The sequence below is a fragment of the Bacillus rossius genome, chromosome 13, assembly GCF_032445375.1.
Source record: "Bacillus rossius redtenbacheri isolate Brsri chromosome 13, Brsri_v3, whole genome shotgun sequence".
NCBI lineage: Eukaryota > Metazoa > Arthropoda > Insecta > Phasmatodea > Bacillidae > Bacillus > Bacillus rossius.
This window is the reverse complement of record NC_086340.1, coordinates 3,621,959-3,639,144: the sequence shown is the minus strand read 5'-3', so window position 1 is coordinate 3,639,144 and position 17,186 is coordinate 3,621,959. Positions and strand designations below refer to the sequence as shown.

The following is a 17,186-nucleotide window of genomic DNA, read 5'->3' as shown; positions in this document are numbered from 1 at the left end:
TTTAAAACAATTGTGATAAATGCACCTATTTTATTTTAATTAAGTTTACGCCATTGTTTACACTTACACTTTCATTTATTTTGATTATAGCTAGGCAAAAATAATAACACACTTTCACCTTACTATGGATACATATATTATTTTAAAAATTTTGAAACAATTGCTTCTATTTTAAATGTAGAACACAGAAATCAAAAAAAGGTGATATTTTGGAAAATTATAAATAAGAGAAGGTAGTTTAAATGCCAACTAATCATTACCAATATCTTGAATTACGTTAGATTGGAACAGAACATACAAGTTTTTAATGAAAACCATACTTAAAACCCTTTCACGCTTTAGGAATAGAATTTCAGTAAGTATTAGTAACAAGGAGTTAGAAGATTTTTTATGTTTATAAATAATACCGAATATCTTCTTTCTTGCTCGTTATGTTCAAAGATATGATTTTGAAGTAAAACAAAACTTACTACCTTTTCATCCTCTTTGAGGTCAAATATCGAAAAATGGTACAAACTATTAAAGTATATAATGTAGGTTATTATTACAACCTTTTCACACCCTTAAAATTTTAATTTTGAAACATAGAGTAAAAAAATTCTTAACTCCATATGCATGTTTTTAATTTTACGTTTCTTACCTTTATATCTGGGGGATTCAGAAGTACTGTTTATTTTATTTTCCTTTAAAACACATACTTACCCCTTTCACACCCCTTAGGGATGGAATCTCACAAAAAGATAAAAATAAAATGGTGGTAAAATTTTAAATATTCTTAACACACATTATTATCCATACTTTATTAGCTTTGGAAATACTTTTTTTTAAAATACATAAATAAATAAATCAATAGGTACGTAGCTCTTTCTGCATTCATCTAATTTTCTTTCTTAGACTTGTCTTTTGTTCCAATTGATTCAAAAGTACTTTTTTTTTCTTTTTAAAAATACAATTACAACTTTTACATCCCTTAAGAGTTAAATTTTGTTAATAAAAAAAAGTGGTTGGTAGTTTTTGTATGTTGATTATTGATATCCAATATCTTTTCTTGTTTTGTTAGCTTCTGTGATATATTTTAAGACCATATTTACCTCTTTTCAACCCCTTGAGGAATGGAAATATGCATCAAATTCAGTCATGTAGTTATCAATTCATGACTGATCAGACAACCAAGCAAACAAACAAAAAATTATTAAAAAAAAAAACTATATTTTTGAGTTTCAAATAATGTTAAAAGCTATTTACAAGAGTCCTTCATCATTTCATCTAGAGCTGTAGCAAACCGTATGTATTCGTTACTGAGTAACGGATGCGGCATCTAGTACCGAGTAACGAAACGTTACACACGAATGCATTTCGTTACTCGCATCTTTCGTATGTTTTACGCATGCGCACGCTTATTCGTTACAAAGAACGATGTTTGTTTATTAATAAAAGTATAATTTGTAAATTCGTCGTCCCAAGTTTTTTTACTGTTTATTAAAGGTATTGTGTGTGTAGACAAAGTTTTAGATTCGAACAGAAACAACGTAAAGTATTTTTTACAAATTATAAATATGTTTGTTTTTGTTTTTAATTATCGCGTATTTTCAAGTTTTATGGTCTTATCTTAAAAGATACATTATAATAAAGCCGCTCTAATGAAATTTAATTGTTTCTTGGTTAACAAAAGCTGGTAATTATCAAATATTTTTAACTGTTTATATTCTATTTATTTTTATTTACGTGACGTCATACTGTACGCGTACGAAATACGACTCGATTCGTTGCTGTTACATAACATAGCCTGTTATGCGGTATCAGAAGTAACGAGTAACGATACGAAAGTAACGAGTACTAATTGTTATAGTAACGAATACATACGGGTACACATTTTATCGTTACTTTTACACTCTAATTTCATCCAATGTACAGCTTCTTACCTCAATCAGTTTTATTATTAGTATAGGTTTTGCTTTTTTTTTTTACATTATTACAATCCTATTAATCATCTTCAAAACTATATATTAAATTTACTTCACTACTCACTTAACAAAATGCAATTAATACTCAGAATAACACCAAAAATAAAGTCACCTCAAATGTGACCTATTCCGTTTTACCAAAACACAACAAAGTAAACAACAGGCCAACAATGCAAAATGCATTTTGTTCTAAACCTGGCAAGAACACAGCTGTATTAAATATGTAAAAATCAAAACAAAATTTCATTAACAATATTTGAACAAGTTAATACAGTTATGCACACAAAGAACGCAATGTTAAATGCAAGCTTTCAAAATCTTTAATAATGAGTGAGTGATAGGAAACTTGGAAATGACGTGAAATGATGGAAGTACGTCATCTATTCAGAATGAGCTGCGTACATATCTTGTATTTGTGATTCATTATCCTTAAAATTATACAGTCTGTCCATAAAAGAATGTTCCAGTTATAAATTTTAATAGTATCAACTGCAAGCATTTGTAGTGTGTTGGTTCAAGGTCACAAAGAGTAACACAAATAGTTTTAGATAAGTCCATGCACAAATACGGCTTAGTTGTTTTCTCCCTTGCAGCACGAAAGAATGGCTCTTATTTGGCAACAGCATGGAGCCCCTCCCCATTGGAATCTGTTTGTACGAGAGTGGTTGAACGTCGAAGTCCCTGACCGCTGGATTGGTCGCAATGGTCGAGATGACAGAGCTCTTTCTCGCTGGCCTCCACGTTCACCTGACATGACGCCATGCGATTTTTTTTTCCTTTGGGGCTTTATAAAAGATCGTGTATACGTTCCGCCGCTACCTGATGGTTTGAGACACAGAATTAAAGAAGCCATTGCTTCCACTACTCTGGATGTGTTAATCAAAGTGTGGGAAGAATTGGACTTTGGGTTGTATGTGTGCTGTACAACTAGGTTAGTTTACCTTCAATTTGATGTAAGATTTGTTGTAAATAGTCTAAATTAAAATGTTGTACTGTATATACACAAGTACAATTTTGTTTTTTAAATTGTGTTTGAGCACATTTTAAAGATTGTATTTTGAAACAAAAGTTGTACAGTTCACAGAAGTGTAATTAATTATGCATGGTAACTCCGAAAATGTTAAAAATAAAATTACCAGAGTGAAATATATTGAGTTTAATGAGTGGATAGCTAACATGATTGTCAAACTAATCTAATTATAGAAAATAAATTTTTCCAAAATTTAAGTTTTCTCAACAGTAGGCAACACGTATACGGAAAAATATTATTACAGAAGAACTGAGTGTTATAAATGGCTCAGCGGCTAACTGACAACAGACAAACTATTAAATTCCGGCTTTACAAGTATCAATGAAAACCTGTTATGAAATTTCGGGGACTAGAGATTTCAAACTTATATTAATTAAAATTTTTTTAACAGGATTAAATAGTATTGGAACAAAATAAAATCTCAATGTAATAAAGATAGGTACCAAACCCTTTTGTCGTGGGTCACGAGGTTTTGTGCCGCCAGTTCTGGCAACGTAATAAAGCCAAATTCCTTGCCACTAAGTTGCAGAACCTCTATGGTGGACCATACACCACAAAAAAATTTCTAAGTCCAGTAAAAGTGCTTTCGAAAGAGGTAGGAAATAAACAGTTTTTGTAGTAAAAGGAAGTAATGTGGTACACAAAATTTTGGGCCTTAGGTTTTAGTAATTTTCTTTTGGTTAAGAATTTAGCTATTAAGCGAGTGTAATTTTTCCTATTTGATGGTGCTATCTTGTGAAAAATCTAAGTGCATTAGCGGAATTTTTTTCTTCTATTTTTATTCTGAACGTAATTTTTCTTCATATTTCTTCTTCCTAGGAAATATGTTTTGTAATTGATTAATTTTGTTAATTATGTTTATTGCTTAGTTCTAAATTTTAATTCATTTTTAGTTTATTTTAGTTGATTTGTGTTTAATTTGTTTGGCACGTAAGCGCCGATTAAAACAACTGTCTAGTAACATTTTAGGTAAAGTCGGCAGCCCGGTTTTTATTACGTTAAGTTTTTTCAATGCATTTTTAGTTTAAATTGATATAAGATATAGGTAAAATATACGTATTTGATAGGCACGAGTCGAGAGTACCGGACGGAGATTTGGTATGCAGGATTCGTGGCGAACAAGCGTGTGTCCACCGGACCAGCCTTCAGGCAGCTGATCGGCGGATCGCAGAAACTCCAGTGTCCAGCTCCGGGTCAGGAGACCTGGTGTCTGCAGCAACGTCTTCAATGAACAAGTAAGTCATTAGCTCCGTCCCTTAAGCCCTTGCATTCCCGTGGCCAGAGTCAGCTGCTATGTCACATGGCGTCCCAGTTGGACCATACGAGTGTTGCGACTTCGTATCACTTGGTCGCGCAAGGGAACCGCCCGAAAACTTGAATCAAACCATATTATGGCCAGTACAATTACTTTAAGTAAAAGAAGAAAACATGGACCCGAAAGGAAAATATACGGTGCCGTGGCACGCGTACCATTAGTAGACCCGGGTCATATTATTTCAAAATAATTGTATAAAACAATTTAATAAGCACTTGTGTAAATTTTTTTTATAAATATTTTCCATGTGTAGAGGCTTAAATTGCTTAAGTATGGTATCCAGGCTGAATTGTGTCAAGACATTTGCGGTAATTGTAAGTGCGGTACATATACATAAAAAAAAATGTACAGTAGTAGCAAATATTTTGTAGCTCTAAATGAACGCGAGCTGATCCATTGCATGCTACAGGAACCATGTTCAGACTCGGAGTTAATCTTGAATAAAGCGTTGAGCGTATTTTATAGTTGCACAATTTCTTATAATAAGGAGAGTGCACTTCGTTCCTACCTTAAATTCTGTGTATTTGATTGTTTTGCTCTGCTTTTCGGGGCACCTGCTTTAAGGAAAAGCAAGAAAAATCACACTCAAAAATTAAATTTTAGAGGCTATTCCCAGGCGAGTGTCTGATTCGTGTTGGCTTATCCTGTACTGGGTAATCCACCACAGTATCTTTAAAGACAAATAAAATAGAAGCTTGAAGCACAGTGAAGTTGAAACATTGTTAAGCAAATTCGAGCATCGAGTGTATCATCAGTGGTTTATAATTTAAATTTGTTTATATAGCTTGAGGAGTCAATTGGTAAAAAGTACAAATGTTGACAAGTGTCAAATTGATATTTCCTTCATATGTTTTTTCTTTCGCCCCCTTGAAAAACATTATAACAAGGTTCTACTGTATACAAAATTAAAGAGTAACTTTCTCTTTTAATATGCATGTGTTAGTAAAGTACATAATCATAAACATAGCAAAAAGTCTGTAAAAATTATAATTCAGCAACCTAGAAAACTTTTTTTCAAAAGTACTGAAGTACACACAAGACTCAGAATATTTAATTTTTACATTTAATAAAAACAGTAAAAAAACTAATTAACAGTGATACATAACAAATCAAAACATTTGAAGCCACAAAGAAATGCTACTTTTTAAAATGCTTTATAAAGGTTACAAGCCAATCAAAACTATATTTTGCAGTACTGGTTTGTTTTTACAAATGTTTTCAAGGACAAATATATTAGTTCTAAATACGTTGAAAATGAGCTAAGTACTGATGCTGTCACTAGCCTATAGCATTGAAAAATTACAACCACGTGGTTGCTCCATTTAGTACTGATGGATCAGTGTGAATATTATAGAACTGTTAAAATTTAATTAACTCTTTCATCGCTAATTAGCAGACTACACATAGGCATAACAGCCTGCTAGGTAGCATAGTAACTCTTCCCTTGCAGGCATAGTTTATTAGGTACTATGATGTACTTGCCTGTTGTCATACAGTTATTGTTAAGTATTTAAGTAAGTTCACAGTAACCATGTAACTGATAGGCATGTTTCTCTGAAGAGCAATTACATTGTTTATTGACAAATTTATCGCATTATTTTTCTTACATATTTATTTTAGAGTCTACTTTCAGATTAATTTGTTTCATACTACAGTAAAACCTATATACTTATATACAAAAAAACTTAAAGGACTGAATATTTGTGTGTTTGTTATAAAATGAGTTCTTTATAAAGGAGTGAAACTAAACATGGGTACTAAGTTTACTGTATTGTATTTTCCATTACTGTTGTATCAATTGAGTTGTGACATAAAATTAATTATGAAGTATTCTTTCCCTATTAAAATATTAAAAATGTGCCACAATCTCAAATGTCATTAAATTGTATCTGTCAGTCAACAATAATATATATGATATTAAATTAATTTGAAGTCAAACGGATGGCTGATTTTTCTTTTTCAATTTTTCCATTATTTTGTGCGCAATACGCATTATTTATGGCATAGGTTTGCAGTGTTCCGTATCTGGCAGGAATATTTTAGCGAATTATTTAAAAAATTAACATTCCGAAGTCTTATTATTATTTTTCATTACATATTGAAAACAGATATTTTTTTCAGTCATTTAACACAACCGATCAATAGTTAGTAAAATTTTGGGCCAATTTGAAGTGAAAAATAATCGACACTTCCGTCCCCTTTGTTGCGAAAGGTGTCCACGTCTCAAAGGCAACGTCCGTTACAGAGAGGTGGAAAATGCCTCGGGGTTCGGTACAGTTCCGACCGAGACTCACGGGAACGGTCGAGGTCCACCGTTTACACAGTGACGGACTGATGGGACCGTCACTGTTGTTGTTTCTCAATACTTTTTTTCTTATTCTGTAGCTTATATGTGACCGCAATGCCAGTGGAGCGAGTGGGCAGGCTACCTCGTGCCGACAGCAGCCCCCTCACGCCTGGCCGATGAAGGCATCCAGGGTGGCCAGCGGGGAGGGCTTCTTCCTGAGCGGGGCGACCCTCGCCCGGAGGCGGGCCCCAGCCAGGGGGACGGGGAAGTCGTCGCGACGGGAGTGTCCGCCCAGGCCGTCGTAGGCCTCCTCCCGGGCCTCCGCCGAGACGCCGGGCGCGGCGCGCATGAAGCTGGTGCGACGGGACAGCAGGCTAGAGCCGCGCAGCACGGACGGCCGCGCCTCCTTGCGCCTCGGCACGGGCGTGCGGGGCGCCTCCCCCCCCAGCTGCTGCGGACAACCCGCACGCACGCCTCACAACCGGGCCCGCGCCAATATTCACACTATTCACGTTCCATTCAACCTCGAGTTCTTACACTTCGAAATAACGAATTTAAGTTTGCTTACAAATACTTCACATAGAATACCTCATGGCTTTGAATATATATACTGTATAGAAGTCGCCAGCCCAGGTTAAAATTTCTAATACGGTTTTGAGGTAGTTGGTTAATTCACTGCCGCAATCGCCACCATCTCTAGGGCATCGACTTGTGGTGGTCCCTAGCGGACAAGTGTCGAACTCTTCAAACACCCCTTCCCCCTCCCGTTGAACGACCTTGAGCTGCAATGATTGAGTGATGGGGGGTGCGGGGAATGACAGCGGGCGACAGTGCTGTGCTCTAACGTGTAAATAACAACCTAAGACGATACAGGGCGTTACGGCAGTGCACTGCAGCGGTGAAGTTCCCAGGCTGCTCATCATACGCTCCTGAAAAACGTAGAGTAAATCCTATCCACTCGCGACTTCTATACAGTATATGTATTCAAAGCTCATGGTGAGATTAAATCATTTGTGCGATATAAAAATCTTTTTTTTTTTTTTTTGGTGTTTCATGGGACTTCATAATCAAAAAACATGAACAACATGCAATGTTTTAAACATGCAAACAAATATTAAAAAGTTTTTTTTACTGCCGTTTCGCTTAAACGGTAACGGAAAAAAATTGCGTGAACAATTATTAAAAACACTACATATACTATGTCATTTCAAATTTGAAAACAAATTATTTATTTGTATTCTTTTCGTCACACGCACCAGAAGTGGGAAAATATGAAAGAAAGAAAAAAAAGTCATCAACCATGGACTGCAACCACAAAACATGGACATTCCGTTGAGAGGGCATTTAAAAAAAAGTAATTTTAATTTTTTTTACTATTTGAATTCTACATTAGCATTCGCAAATAATTCGATATTCATATTCGAATTTGAACCCAAAAAAAAAAAAAACTGATATATGCACAGGCCTACAACACTCCTTCACACAGCTCGCCAAACAAGCACTTATAAGCTCTAAGGAACTGGCTAACAGTTATGACAAACTTTTCTCACAGATACAATAGATTCGTGTAAACTAAAATTCGGCCACTCCATTCCTAGAAGATATTAACTACTAAATGCAGCTCCTGACTGTCTTATTTCCTGTTATTCATGTGGGTTATCTATCAAACCGAAAACAGAACAGAGGACAAGAAAGCGACGAAAGCGACGCCGTACCGGGTCTAGGCAGTCCCCGGAAGGGTCGGTGAGCCGGGGCCTCTTGAGGGAGTCCGGGGCGGGGGGCCCGGCCGCCAGGCGGTCCCGGGGGTCGCCCGACGGGGACGCGACGGCCCGCTCCAGGTCTCGCACCTTCCTAGCGAGGCCCTGCCGCTCTTCCTCTGCGAGCCGGAGGTCGTCCCCCGCCTGGCGCAGGGCCAGCTCCCGCGCCGCGCCGTCCTCGCGCAGCCGCGCCAGCTCCGCCCGCGCGGCCGAGAGTGAGCGCTGCAGCGCGTCTGCCCGCGCCCGCGCCTCGCGCCGGCGCTCCGTGGCGGCGCTCAGCTCCCTGTGGACACCCGTGCACGCGTGTCTCCCAGTACAGCACACACTCCCTGTCATCCGCGCATGCCACGAAATATACAGCACATTACCGTATTTACTCGCATAATGTCCGCAGTAATTTGGCTACATTTTTGACAAAAAAAAAAATGGGGTGCAGACAATATGAGGTGAAGCCCGAAAAAATTTTTTTCCTCAAAATTTTACGTTTTGTGTAGAGTAAAAAAATTGTTCACTCATAATTAGTTTACTAGCAGAGCGCTGGTGACTGGCGACCCTCCGCAGCGGACGTGAGAAATGTGACAGGTGTCTAGATAATTGGGTGCCGGCGATTAGTGGAAGACGCCACTCTCTTTTTTTTTCTTTTCTCACTCGCGTGTGCGCTCTTACGTTCAGAAGCCGCAGCCAGCCTACACAAAATAAACGTTTTGCATGAAAAGATATTTTTTTTAATCTTTCATTGATATGGCCACTGACGACACGGGGCAGATGTCTAATGTCTGCATTAGCTGGCTCCGGCGATCCTCCCTCCCTGTCCCTTTCCCACTGTGTGTATAAAAATACTGTGCACATGTACCCCCACCACTTCTCCGCTACCTCCCCTACTTTGTGACGTAGTGCGAGTTGACGTGTACTGGCTTGTGCTATATATAGCCCATCCCCTTGCAACTCGCGTGACGGAGCAGGCAGCTGCGCAGTGGAGTGCGAGTTTCTGAGTCCGGACGGTTTCACCACGCTACAAAACCCTCTCAGCGACCGCTCCAGAGAAATGAACAACTCAAGGTCAAAGCATTGTTGACAGCGTCGGTAATTTTCCATCCCGTTACTGTGCCTTTCAGGGGTGGCCAAGGTTGCTTTGTCTGGTGCGGACTTTATGCGGATTTTAAAAAATTCCATTTCAAGTATTTAAAAATAAATGTGCGGACAATATGCGATGGCGGACATTATGCCATTAAATACGGTATGTAAATCTGTATTTTATTACAAGTGAGCAAATTTGAACTCTACTGACGAGTGTATTGTGGAGTATACAGTAAAACGCCACAGGCCTTCTCGGAACTCACTCAGTAGGCTGGCACGCGTTGCTATTTTTGTCTCTATCACACTTTGTTTTTAGTCGTATGGTTGCTTTTTTAGTGTCTAATGAAGTCTCTGAGTATGTACAGTACTGTACGTATCCTTGTTACAATGTTTATTGAGCACTGTTATGTTTACTTTAATGAAATGTACTGTATGTCAATTATTCAGTAAAATATTAACATTTTAGCATCATTTAAAAATTTTTACTATTAATTGTAACTTTTACTGTACATAAATTTTTAGATTTTTAAGTTGAAATTAATGTTTCCTTTTTTGTTTCCCATTTTCGGCTCTTTTGCTGATTATCCGCGATTTTCACTATCTGCGGTGGCCCTGCCACTTAATTTCGCGGATAATCGGGAGTGTACTGTATTAATATTAAAAAAAAAATTGTTATAATAATTAGGGCTTAAAATGTTTTACTACAATTTAACATAAAGAATACATACAAAGAAAATAGTACATGGGTCTTTCCCAATAATAATATATTAAAAAAATTAAGTTATAAAAATTAGTGCTTAAAATGTTTTACAATTTAACATAAAGAGCACATACAAAGAACATAGTACATGACAGATACACACAAAAGTACATAAATCAGGCTTATTTCAGCTACTTATAGCTAACCCCTTAGAAATTCAAACACGTTAACAGATAAATTATAGTAATACGAGTATACACAACAAACAGAAGGTTTTTGATAGGCTTATTATTAACAACTTTATTATTTTAAAAAAATTTTTAGGGGAGGGTGCAGGGGGAAGGGGAGCTGATTAGTTTGGGTGGTGGGTGTGGAATACCTCACAGATAAAGAGGATATTATCTTTGAAAGATTTGTGCAATGGGAGTGCATGACTTGATATAAGTTTTTGGACATACGCCATTGCTAAGAACTTTTTCTGTTGAAGAAAAAATAAAAAAAAAATAAAAAAAATAAATAAAACCCAAAAAAGACAAAAAACACAAAATTAAGCAAAAAAAATTTGTTTTGTCGTGTTTTTGTTTCGTTTCAACCGTTGTGCTGAATTTTTTGGGTTCAATATTTCTGTGTCGTCATTTGTGGTTTTTTTTTCGTTCTCTTAGTACATTTTTCTTTGTTTTTCTATGTTTTGTTGACCATATTCCTGTTACAGAATATTTTATGGTGTTTATATCCTTTTTGCTTAATTTTGTGTTTTTTGTCTTTTTTGGGTTTTATTTATTTATTTATTTATTTATTTTTTATTTTTTATTTTTTCTTCAACAGAAAAAGTTCTTAGCAACGGCGTAAGTCCAAAAACTTACATCAAGTCAGATAAAGAGGAGCCAGAGATTTCGAAAAGTGACATCCCCTCAGGCTACTTTGATTTGAGCAGCTGAAACATCAGGGCGGACGGACAGACTCAGTGACTCACCTCTTCAGCATGACGGAGTACGTGAACATGGCCTTCTGGGACTCGCTCGTCCCACAGCAGCTGCTGCTCAGCATTGCCTCCACCTCAGGCACCGAGCCCTGCACCACCAGCTCCACGCTGCGAACACATTCAGTCATCCCTCTCGAACCTGCATCTGCACGTGTGTGTACTTATGTACACACGTTCAAAGTTACACACCTTTGGCCCGATTAAACGAAGTACATACCGTGTTTTCTCCCATAATCGTCGCACACTTTATTCTGAAATCAAGTTTGAAAAGTAGGGGTGACACGATTATGCGGGAAATTTTTTTTTTTTTTTGTTAAATAAAGTTATAAAAACAAAACCCATTCACGGAAGGTACGTTTATTTAAAAATATGAAGTATAAAAGAGCATGCCAACAATTTAAATTAATAAGAAGTCATGTAACAAAAACCTTTCTTAAACTTTAAACAATATCTGTGATCCGAATGCGAGCCTGAGCGAATGCGTAACCACCGTAGTACGCACCACGAAAGAGTGCGGGCTATCAGATGTAGTTACCTCGGCACTTGACAGAGAGCGCGCGTTGCATGCACTCGGCGAGATATCGATACTCGGCTGCGTGTGCGCGCTCTATACAGGAGAAACATGACCAAACATGAATGATTGCAACGAGCGCTGGCTACCATTTTTGTAAGCGGTACACCGCGGCAACGCAGACGAACAGATTAAAGTTATAACGTTTAAAAAGTCTTTAAAAGAAAATTTACACATCAGACAATTCGTATTTCCGTTCATTAAATAAGTATGTAAGAGGTAATGTCCAAATAAATATTAGATTTCTATTTTAAAATACATAGTTTTATACGGAAAAAATACCCACACAAAGCGCTCAGAATCTAACAGCGGGACCAAAAACATCATGTGACGTTCACGCGAGAGGTTTTTCTTATCCAACTTTTGACGCACTAAAATATGGGTGCGACAATTATGCGAGTGCGACAATTATGCGATAAAAGAGGGTAGTTAACATCAATAGAAAATTAGAAAGAGATTATGCTGAATTCATATTTTGGGCCCTGCCTATCTGGATGCACATGCAGTGTGACTTGCAAAACCTTAAGGGTGCCATCTCTCTGGGGACAGAACTGCAACCGGCTCCAGTGAGAGGCAAGGCCCCTTTAGAGGCATTAACAATTCCGTGCGAAGACTGTGGCAACGAACGTAGTCAAGAGAAAGAACGAGACCTCTTGCGTCTGCTTGAAGAGGTTGCACCAATTTCAGGACTTTTAATGAAACGTTCTTACAAAAATTTTATATCACATAGTTTTTTTTATATACATAACAATCAAAATAATACATGAGCAAATGTATATATACCAGTCGGAGAAGATACCAATTTTTGAGATAAGGCTAAAAACTTTTCAGAGATAATTTTCTCCTGACTACAAGCTGAAGTGAAGTATCAATAAAACAAAATTCAAATTAGCTGCAAAAGGCCGCTGAAAATTTAAGTTTTGTGACTTCCAGCTCCATTTAATCTGTAAAAAATGTTGTCTTTTACTGATATATAATTATCACATGTAGTATTTTGTGGTATATTTGTATAAATATTGTCTATTTCCTATTTGAACTAACTTGTATGGAAACTTCTGATTATCTGATTGTGTTTGCCTGTTGCAACAACAGCTTTAATTAATTTATTCTCATTTTGTGTTAGTTTTCTTGTTGTGTTGTTTAAGTGTTTGTGATAAAAAAAAATTACGTGTGCATTGCTCTTATTGTATTTTTTTATTTATTACTTAATTATGTCATCTTTTTTAACCATTTTTGGTATAAGGGTTATTTTGTTTGTACCTTTGTGTGTATTGTATTTATTGAGCCTATATTTTTATGTGTCCACTTCTAGAGTATCAGGACTGTTTGTGTGCATGTTACAATTTTATAAGTACATAAATAAATAAATAAATAAATAAATAAATAAATAAATAAATAAAATAACTGTTTTTCTTTGTGTACATTTCACAAGTTTTCTTACCAGTCCTTCCATTTCATTAGTTTCTAGTGACTTTCATGAACTGCAGACACCCTGATATCGAAGCTTGTACACTGGCTAATGGTCAGCAGTCTGGATACTCATGTAGTGAAGGTCGCAGGTTTGATCCGTCCCCGACATGACTCCCATAACTGATATGTTCTTGGAGTAGTTCTTGCAACGGGAAACATTAATTTGAAAAAAATTTTAACGGGCATATGCCATTGCTGGTTTTTACTGTGTCATAGGTGATTGCTCGTCTGTCATTGGCTGTGCCAGGAGAGGGGGTCGAACACATTTAAACCCTTGTTTTTTCCTAGTGCCCACAATCAGTCTGTTTGTGCCTCGTGAATGAAACATATGTCAGTTCTAGAAACCTATAAACTGTTGTGTCTTAGGACTAACTGAATATCTGTTTCATTCCATGGCTGGGTCTGTCTGTTCATCGCTGTGTTGTCAAGATTATATGTTTTACACCATTGTATGGTTTGCCTGTTTGTCATTGTGTTTTCCAAGGTTGTGGTTACAACTGTCTCGTCGTCAGCCCACCGAGTTCGCCTGTGCTGTATTATTTTTTTTCTAATCCCCTCCACAGAATACTCTGTGCTATTCATCTAACATTTGACATCTGCTGGTTTTGACTTGTTTTTTCTGTGTGTTTGTGTATTCATTTTTCTTGTCCATTCTTGTTTTTCCTCTACGACTAGCTGCAGTAACCGGTGCCACCTGGGCGATACACATCAGGTCAAGACATGTGCTTGAAAGACAGGAAATCTTGATATTTAATACCCCCGCAACCATCCTTGAGAGCTGATTTTCGTAAAATCCTTTCTTAGCAGATGTCTACATAGCCAAAGAAATACACGTGCCAGTCTTACACCCTGATAATTCGTGATGGGTGAATCACCAAGTGGTATTTCGCTTCGTACAAACTTTACCACCCAATTTTCACCCTTTTAGGGATGGAATTACATAACATTCCTCCTTAGTGCACCCCTAGGGTACTCAAGGAATGTTTCTTAAAAATTTCAAATGTTTAGGTCCACTGGTTTATGCTGCATGTTGTCTGTCAGCCAGACAGTGTTTTTTTTGTTTTATTAAGTCGATACACAGTGAAAACCACCAACAGCGTATGTCCATAAAAAAGTTTCCAGTTATCGCCACCGAGCCTCAAGTCGTGTGCAAGTGGGTCGGAACATCCCACGACATTGGAGGTCCCGTTGCCCGAAGCCTCCGCGCACGACCACGCGAACGTGACACCTTGTAAACCAAAACAAGACCGTTCTTCTACCGGTGTCGGGGACCTACTTTTTCAAGATTTCCAGTTTGTTCCTGAGTTGACGCGCCTCTTCCTTGGCGTCCTCCCCGGCTTTGACCTGCCCCTTCAGGTGCTTGATCTGCTCCTTCAGGGACACCGTCAGCAGTTCCAGCACCGAGACCTTCTGCTCGAAATTCTGGAACTCATTTCTGCAACGCCAGGCACCCCCGTGACTCAAAACCGGAATAAAGTAAAAACATAGACGTCAAAAATAAATTTAAAAAAAAAAATTAAGATGTGTATCATTGTAACACCAGAGGCGGCAATAAACTTACACACGCTCAACACACCACTACTCAGTTTTAAACAGGAATCCATTACACTGGTCTAATACTTTTCAATACTTTACTGCATAAAATATTGTAATTGACAAGTATAAATCTACAATCAAAAATATAGGGTTTATCTCATTCATTCTAAAACTTAAAGAAATTATGGAATATACTGCAGAATGTAGATAATAAATTAGTAAAGCATGTATATATATAAATATGTGCGAACGGAAAAATCATTCAGGGCACACCCGTTTACCTGTAGTAGTTTATCTTATATTTTTTTGTTTTTAAATGGAAGTTTTTGGCAACTTTGCACAGTATCAACTTCTGGATAGAGAGGAACGTCTTTAGTAGAAACGTTAAAATTTCATTATAATTGCAATACACTCGTAATATATTTTTCAAAAGTCAACCTGAATTTAGAAAAACTGAGTTCAGGGTAAATAGAGGAACGTCTTAAGTGTTTAAAAAAGTGCCCTTGCAATTTAATAATTTATTCACCGAAGAGCTATGACATAAAAAAATTACTATTATAAACCAACAAAACAAGTCAGCATTTAACTAACAAATCTGGGCAGGAATTTTTTTTCCCCGATACCACAGAATCCTGTGACAATAAATACATGGCCTTGTGATCAGCCTAGAGATGGATATTGGCCTATATCCGATACGAGTATTTTTATCGGAACAGCCCTAGTTATTATTTATCAAAATACTGCCAGTAAAAACGGTAAGTAGCATTTGGTTCATAACCGAACTGGTTTATAACTTAATTGGGAATTTTCTGACCTCAATTTCACATTTCGTTTTTTCAGTGTTTTCACTTCATCTGCAGCATTCTTCACTTCGAGTTCTTTCATTTGGACTGCGAATTTCAGATTTTCGATCTGATTCCGAAGAGAACCAGCGTCTTCCTTGCCGTCATTCATAACATTGAAGAACACTCTGTGGATATTACTTTCTGTGGTTTTGCTCCGGCACTGCGGGCAGGACTTGGACCTGAACATTCAGACAGAGTTTTCTTTGTCAGATTCACATAGAAAATTGCGGTGGTGGTGAGGTTATAGCAATGGAGGGGGACAGAAATCTTTAGAGAATCAAAATATTACAAAGACTTTGAGATAGTTCTCAAAGAAGGATATCTGTTTTATGGAGATGGGGGGGAAGGGTGGAGTAGATAAAGTGGTAAAGAAGAGCAGTCAGGTTTTAGGTATGCTAGGAGGGGTGGAAGGAGAATACTTGGTGTGCCCTTTGCTGGAGTGAACGCTGTTGCGGTAGAAGATCCATTCACGGTGGTGCTTGAGACGGAACTGGAGGGTGTGCAGAGGAAAGAAGCTAGGTGGTGGAAAAGGAAAGTGGAGGAGAATAGGAAATAATGTACCGGGGAAGTATGTGATTAGCCCGACAGGGATGACATCATCCTGTATCCCGTGGTACATGATGCTTGCTTGCTTTCATTTGGCACGTCGAAAGATCCTGGACATAACAAAAATTTGTCATATAGGTAACAATTAATTATGATCGTAAGTTAACACAAAAGAAAATATTCCACAAGACCAGACATAATTTGTTTGTATTGTTTGGTCAGTATCTTTCGACGTAAGTACTAAATTAAAACAGCAAGCATAATATACCACAGGATCAAAATTTACATGGTATAAACTTGAATACGTGATAAGGAACAATTACCAAGCAATGTTCTCGAAACATACAAAATGTAAAATATTTGCCAAAACTAATCTTAAATAGTAATTTAGAAAATTCGTAACTGTTACAACTGATTCATGGAAGGAGAACTCCAGGAAGGTATCTAGAGAGAGGAGAACAGAGAGGAACACACGCTTGTTACATCAATCGGGGAATGGAATAGCTTGGATGAGAAATGTGATGCACTTCAGGAAGTGTGTTGAAGAAAAGCTGGGAGGTCTGCTTTCCACCGGGCTTGTACCCAACTGCAGCATCATGATCGATTAATTAATCTGTCAATCAAATAAAACTTACTGTCAATACTAACTCACATAAAAAATAACTTACCTTTCTAGCCATTCTATCAAGCAAACGTAATGAAATAAATGACCACATGTTGTGGTATACGTTTCAGAGGCAGAATCAAATATATCACTGCAAATTACACAGTTAAAAATCATTTTGTTGGCTCGTAAACAAAATTAGCAATGAGATTTGACGAGTCGATTAGAGAATAAAATATGAAAGACTATATGAAAAATAAATCCTTAGGAAATATAATCATTCAAAAATCAAACAAATTTTAAAAATATATATATTCACCGCAAACCTAAAACCAAGTTTTGACAACAACTTTAATTCTAATTCTTATTGAGCGCCAAAGACGACTATCATAGAGTACATACGCTAAAGATGTAACAGATCATGTAAATAAATAGTTACGGGATAAGCTATAGAACCAACGACTCAGAGCCATATAGACTGCAATTAGGGACCATCTTTGAT

The 17,186-nt window shown here is 37.2% G+C and overlaps 1 protein-coding gene across 2 annotated transcripts; it reads right to left on the bottom strand.

Moving 5' to 3' along the window:
* Positions 1–785: 785 nt before the first annotated feature.
* Positions 786–17,073, bottom strand: LOC134538126 (E3 ubiquitin-protein ligase TRAIP-like). Of its 2 annotated transcripts, none has more exons than XM_063379158.1 (6): positions 16,749–17,073; positions 15,504–15,713; positions 14,430–14,588; positions 11,104–11,220; positions 8,312–8,636; positions 786–7,047 (listed from the first exon to the last, which is right to left on the bottom strand). In XM_063379158.1, the coding sequence occupies exons 1-6, from the start codon at positions 16,859–16,861 to the stop codon at positions 6,760–6,762; spliced, it is 1,212 nt and encodes a 403-aa protein (XP_063235228.1). In that variant the 5' UTR covers positions 16,862–17,073; the 3' UTR covers positions 786–6,759. The 2 variants fall into 2 exon arrangements, with proteins under 2 accessions (XP_063235228.1, XP_063235229.1); XM_063379159.1 differs by having other exon boundaries at positions 786–7,044.
* Positions 17,074–17,186: the final 113 nt, after the last annotated feature.

Bases quoted from the DNA above. Each gene is read 5' to 3' on its own strand.
- LOC134538126 (XM_063379158.1), bottom strand. From the start codon at position 16,861: ATGATTTTTAACTGTGTAATTTGCAGTGATATATTTGATTCTGCCTCT. The intron at 14,589-15,503 runs GTCAGAAAATTC...CTGGCGTTGCAG, and splicing joins AAACGAAATGTGAAATTGAG to AAATGAGTTCCAGAATTTCG. The intron at 8,637-11,103 runs GTGAGTCACTGA...GGGTGTCCACAG, and splicing joins TACTCCGTCATGCTGAAGAG to GGAGCTGAGCGCCGCCACGG.